At 41.0% G+C, this 6,072-nt stretch overlaps 1 protein-coding gene across 1 annotated transcript; it reads left to right on the top strand.

The window, feature by feature from the left end:
• Positions 1 to 886: 886 nt before the first annotated feature.
• On the top strand, positions 887 to 5,031 carry LOC137383018 (immunoglobulin lambda-1 light chain-like). The gene is made up of 4 exons (XM_068055607.1): positions 887 to 972; positions 1,118 to 1,428; positions 1,734 to 1,770; positions 4,299 to 5,031. Exons 1-4 carry the CDS (start codon positions 924 to 926, stop codon positions 4,619 to 4,621), a joined length of 720 nt encoding a protein of 239 aa, XP_067911708.1. The 5' UTR covers positions 887 to 923; the 3' UTR covers positions 4,622 to 5,031.
• The last annotated feature ends 1,041 nt before the right edge of the window (positions 5,032 to 6,072 follow it).

Raw genomic sequence — 6,072 nt, 5'->3', positions numbered from 1 at the left:
GTTCAAAAGTGCAATGCGCTTAGCGGCTATGACAGGTTCCAGCTCTTCATTATGAGATTGAAACCAGTCTGCATTTCTCTTCGCACTTTTGCCGTAGGTGGTCAAAGCTGACTCATAGATGGCGTCTCTGATGTGGGCCCACTTGGTCTCAGCATCCCCTGTGGGAGTGTTTTGAAGGGCTGTTACAAGTGAATTTAGAAATTTTTGTAACAGCTGTGGGTGAGAAATTCTGCTCGTGTTGATGCGCGGGTGGCCCTTCTGCTTGGAATGATGCAACTTCTTTGGTCTGAGTCTAACCTTGCTGCACACCAGGGAGTGGTCGGTGTCGCAGTCCGCACTGTGGAAGCTGCGTGTGATTTGAACACTGTTTAAGGCGGCTCGCCTTGTGACAATGAGGTCTAGTAATAAGTAGTAATAAGGCGATAATGCGGTGGAATCAGACTCAATTACAACTTTCAAAAGGGGATTCGATATATACTTGAAAAGGAACGCATTGCAGGGGTTTGGGGAAAGGAGGGGGAGGACCGAATTGGATATATCTTTTGAAGAAAAGAAAGACTCGCATTGCCCGCACAGGCACGGTGAGCTAAATGGCCTCCTTTTATGTTGTACGTTTCTATGATTCAAATCTCAGTTACCAGATAAATGACTTCTAAGCATTTATAAAATCTGCCCCGCTAGAGTACTAACATTTGTATCAACAGAAATATTACCTTGTATTTTCCCATTGCCGAAAAGAATTTGAGATAGTCGTTGAATTTCAGAGAATCTGATTGGTTGGGATAAAAAAATCTAATTTGCATCCCAGCACAGGGAAACGCCTTCTTGGTGACAGGGTTTATTTAAAGAGTTGGAGATTGAGACAGTTAACCCATCTTGTCAAATAACTGTCAGTACTTTGGAGCCTCGTTAAACTCCTCGCCATGTCTGACTGGGCCCCTGTTATAATTGCGTTAATTCTTTGCGTGGCATGTGAGTATTTTAAAACGTATATTTACTGCAAAGGAGCCTTTGTGAAGAATATTTGGGTGATATTTCAAGTGAGTTAAAATTCAATACGTTTCAATAATTGATCAGAGTACCATTAAAGTAATATTTTTATGCCGTTTTATTTTAGATTCGAATGCGGAGGTTACAATAAATCAGCCGCCTTCGAAATCGATTACTCTGGGAGGAACCGTCCAAATAAGTTGTACCTTGTCTGGTGCCACCTTAGGAAGCAACGACATATATTGGTACCAGCAGAAATATGGAAATGTTCATCGATATTTGTTTTATCATTATGCTGGAAGCAGCATCAGCAGACCCTCGGGTGTGCCAGACCGGTTTTCTGGGTCGGTATCCGGCAACACGGGAACATTAAGTATCAGTAAAGTTGAATTGGAGGACGCCGCGGACTATTACTGTGCTTTATGGAACAACAGGCACCACAGCGTAACAGTCACTGCTGGAACTGATACAAAACTACTTCCTCATTGACTATTTCTGGATTCTATAGATAAACTAACAATGAATTGAGATCGTGTTGCACATTGGAGCATTAGTGATGTTCAGAGATTTTTTCATGATTTTTATAACTGCCTAAACCAGATTAGCGACTTACAATTCAGCTGATAAGTATGACTTTACTAAAGGTTTTCCCTCTGCCACGTTTGTATGACTCAGGATTATACGTCCGTTTTTTGGAATTTTCAGGTCTGAAGAGTTTTTGTACGGCTCTGTAACACCGTGGCTTTGTGTTCGGTAAAGGGACCAAGCTGAGTGTTGGCAGTAAGTAAAACCATTTGCATTATCTCGTTCAAAACCTTATTCAGGTTAGGAGCAAACTACTGTAACTGTTCAGGTATTTTGAAACAATTACAATGTACTTTTAACAATAGAACTATCAATTCAATTTAAATGATACAGGCTATCTTGCTCCCCAGTGAGGAACTGAACCTTCCAGTTCTAGAAGGTTTTCAAGACTATGAGTTCAGGGTGGAAGTTTTGGTCTGTATTGAGCTACCTTACCATAACCACAAAACAACTGGCCTCGGAATCTTTGCGCCATAGAACGGAAAAAGCAGTAAGAAACTCTAATCCTAACTGCGATCGAGTGACCTCGCAGGGAAACACACAGTGTGAACCTCCGGTAGTGACTAAATCGAGCTCGGTGGTTTTTGTATCCCTTTTCCTTAAATACCTGATCGAAAATCTGTCTATTAGCACAAGTGAACGATGATCACTTGCGCAAGTACCGAAAGAATGGATATCGCGTAAAATAGGCCCACCTGAATTCGCCTTTCAGAACACGAGAAGCAATGAAAGGTCAAAATTGTCTGGTAAATCTCGCCTCCAATGTTTTGAGTTCTCAGCTCCCTGTTGGTATTTTGGCTGTAATTAATATAACGGCTCCGAATTACAACGAATTCTGTGCAAATGCCGATTTAAGCTGAGAGCAAATGAAGAATGGCAATGCAATGAGAAAATCATTCATTACACATTAGCTAATTGTGGCGCACGCAATGAAAAGGAACGAGTTAACAAGGCTACCCAGAAATAAGGCATGCATACTTCATATCTGTTGAAGCGTATGCGGGCTCGTAATTAAAATTGCGTATTACTCCCTGGTCTTTTCTGCAATAAACAAAACATGGCCAAGTTTGAACTCAGCGCAGTCTTTTGAAAACTAAAATAAAAGCAAAATACTGCAGATGCTGGAAATCTGAAATAAAAACAAGAAATGCTGGAAAACTCAGCAGGTCTGGCAGCGTCTGTGGAGAGAGAAGCAGAATTAACGTTTCAGGTCAGTGACCCTTCTTCAGAACTGGACTTGTTTTTATTTCTTTTAAAAACTAATGTATGTACAAACATGAGATTAGCGGCGCTATTAACTCATTTTTATTGTGTTTGAACCATTCACACGGTCAGATTGTCCTGTGTATAAAACATGCGCCCTACAGACAGAAGTCTCCTGTTGGTTCTCCTGTTGTAATCTGATGAGTCGTTGGTTATTTTGATGCGCAGGCCAGTGATCACAATTCGACTCAAAGTAACGATTCCGTTGCATTAGAAGTATTTGAGCATATTAAATCGATTTTAATGCTGGAACTAAACTCGCTTATTACCTTTTAGTGCTAACCCTTGCTTGAGAGTAAATATAAATATAAATCTTCCATACGAGCAGTGTCAGCGCGCATTGACTTCATTTATAGTGTAAAACGGCTGATACTGAGTAGGCAGCCGATTTTACATTTCTCCCGATTTCTTTTTCCCTTGACTTCAATGTAAAATGGTCGGCCCCTTTAACACCCGTTTCTCACTAATGCACAAAGTCAAGATTTCCCCTATTCTCTCCTATTACAAGCCGCACAACATTAAAGGACAAAAATCAAAGACATAACTAGTTGTATTTATTTCGCGGCTTGTATCGGAAACATACCAGAGCTCTTGCAGAATGTTTTTTTTTGTTGATGAGCCCCGCAGCCATCTGTGCCACCTACTCCCACAGACAGCAATGCGGCGAAACACTGGTTAATCTGCTTTCACACGAGGGCTGTCGGTCGGGACTTCCTCCAATATTTTAATAGAATATTTTAGGTTCATCTGACACGGATCTCGGTTTAAATCTGATCCAAAAGCTGTCACATCGGCTCGCTGAAGTGTCAGTTTAGATTGCGCGCTCAACTCCCTCTGTGGGGTTTAAAGCGCTCGACCACGGAAGGGAGAATCCCACCGAATGGAAATAACTCAGCAAGTGCACCTGCACTGTTCTGGGTTATAAAAACATAAGTTCATCAGTAAATCCCGACTGCATGACTTGTTGTAAAGCAGATGAGCGTTCCACCACATCTTGACGCATTAGAACACATTTAATATATGTTGAGTATTTCTAATTCAAATTATTGTCAGCAGAGCTGCAGCTCAATGTTGACACGTAGTAGCGACATAATGCCGTGTTTTAGTCGGCAATATATACAGCAAGGATGTATTGTTATATCGTTCAGGGGCGACATTACGAAGTATAATGTACTGAATTGTTCTATTTTCTGTAAAATTGGACTGACCCAATGTGCCAACTCCACTCAGCCATTTAAATTAAACTTCATATTTTCAGATTCAAAAGTTCCATCGGTCTCCCTCCTTCACTCTTCCTCGGATGAAATAGTATTTTGAAATATGTATAAAACAAGGGGGTGTATTTATGATATTCAATGAATGGCAGAATTCGAATTATATTATTTTGGAAAAAAAATCTCATGCTTCAACCAAAGCAATACCCCGACACTATTAAAGCTTTTTTATTTAAAAAAAAACAGATCCGCAGGAACCATCGGTGTCCGTCCTTCCGCCTTCATCGGATCAAATCACAACAAAGAACACGGCGACCCTGGTGTGTTTGGTGAGCGGGTTTAACCCGGGAGTCGTGGAGATTGAGTGGACTGTAGATGACAGTGTGAGAGCGAATGGTGTTGAGACCAGTCGGATCCAGCAGGAGACGGACAACACGTTCAGTGTGAGCAGTTATCTGACTCTGCCAGCCTCAGAGTGGAACTCACACGAGCTTTACACCTGTGTGGTTAAACACGAGACTCAAGCAAATCCGCTTAAAACAAGTATTGCTAGGTCCAACTGTATGTGATTTCGTACTTGTACGTGAAACCGTACTTGACCCAGCTGAGAAAGTTTGTTTATCCCCTATTCGTTTCTTTCTTGCGGCAAAAAATGTAGAAATGTATTGCATTTCGGAGGTTTAAGAAAATAGCCATTGAGGTTGGAACTTCGTCTTTTAAGAATTTTTAATTTTAAATGCTCTTCCATCGAAGGATTGTCGGTGTTAATTGAAAATTCAATATTAATTAATCTAGGTTATGTGCGTCCAATAAAGTTAATTCGAAAGGCAAAAATATGGTTATTGCATCCTAAGTAAATGCTTCCTGTTAATCTATTCCAATGCAGCTGCTCAATAAAGCTGTTGATCTAACCTCAAATGCAATACGGTTTTCCGTGTCTCTTATTTCTAATGCAAAATAAGTCAAATCCATAGTCTTTTGGTATTGTTAAAGCTCACGCAATAAAGAGTGCGCTAAGTTATCTGAAAACAAAGCCCACTATGACTGTGCAGTTTGGTTATTATTTTTATTATTTTCCTCCCCTTCGTCTAAAGTGCTGTTTGGGGCACTTCTGCTCGTCCTGGCCCCACCGCAAATGTGTAAGATAACATTAGATCAAAGGAAATGGTTTATAATGTTGCCAAAAAGAGTAGTAATCCTGAGGATTGGGAGGATTTTAGAATTCAGCTAAAATGGACCAAGAAATTGACAAGGAAAGAGGAAAGAGAATATGGGAGTAGACTAACCAGAGACATAAAAACAGATTGTAAACGTTTCTAAAGATATGTAAATGGCAAGTGATTAATGAAAGTAAACGTGGGCAGATTAGGGGAAGAGACAGGTGAAACTATAATGGACATTAAGGAAATGGCAGAGACATCAAACAAATACTTTGTATCTGTCTGCACGGTAGAAGACACAAAACTCAATCCGGAAATAATTAGGAACCAAGGGTCGAGCGAGAATGAGGAACTTAAAGAAATCGGCATAAGCGAAGAAATGGTACAGGAGAAATTAATGGGACTAGGTTGTGACAAATCTCTTGGACGTGACGACTTGCATCGTAGGGTTTTACGAGAGGAAGCTGCAGAGATAGTGGCTGCATTGGTTTTAATCTTCCAGAATTCTTTAGATTCGCGAAGAGTTTCCAAGGATTGGAAGGTCATAGAGTCATAGAGTTGTACAGCACATAAACAGGCCCTTTGGCCCATCGTTTCTGTGCCAGCCATCAAGCACCTATCTATTCTCATCCCATTTTCCAGCACTTGGCCCGTAGCCTTGCATGTTATGGCGTTTCAAGTGCTCATCTAAATACTTCTTAAATGTTGCGAGGGTTCTTGCCTCTACCACCTCTTCAGGCAGTGTGTTCCAGATTCCAACCACCCTCTGGGTGAAAAAGATTTTCCTCAAATCCCGTCTAAACCTCTTGCCCTTACCTTAAATCTATACCGCCTGGTTACTGACCCCTCCGCTAAGGGAA

The sequence above is a fragment of the Heterodontus francisci genome, chromosome 23 (assembly GCF_036365525.1).
Source record: "Heterodontus francisci isolate sHetFra1 chromosome 23, sHetFra1.hap1, whole genome shotgun sequence".
In the NCBI taxonomy this organism is placed as follows: domain Eukaryota; kingdom Metazoa; phylum Chordata; class Chondrichthyes; order Heterodontiformes; family Heterodontidae; genus Heterodontus; species Heterodontus francisci.
This window is presented reverse-complemented; position numbering and strand designations above follow the sequence as displayed.

What these genes read in the sequence shown, in the direction of transcription:
- LOC137383018 (XM_068055607.1), top strand. Translation starts at nt 924, where the DNA reads ATGTCTGACTGGGCCCCTGTTATAATTGCGTTAATTCTTTGCGTGGCA. An exon ending in GTTAATTCTTTGCGTGGCAT is followed by an intron (nt 973 to 1,117) that starts GTGAGTATTTTA and finishes GTTTTATTTTAG; the next exon opens with ATTCGAATGCGGAGGTTACA. An exon ending in CTTTATGGAACAACAGGCAC is followed by an intron (nt 1,429 to 1,733) that starts CACAGCGTAACA and finishes TAACACCGTGGC; the next exon opens with TTTGTGTTCGGTAAAGGGAC.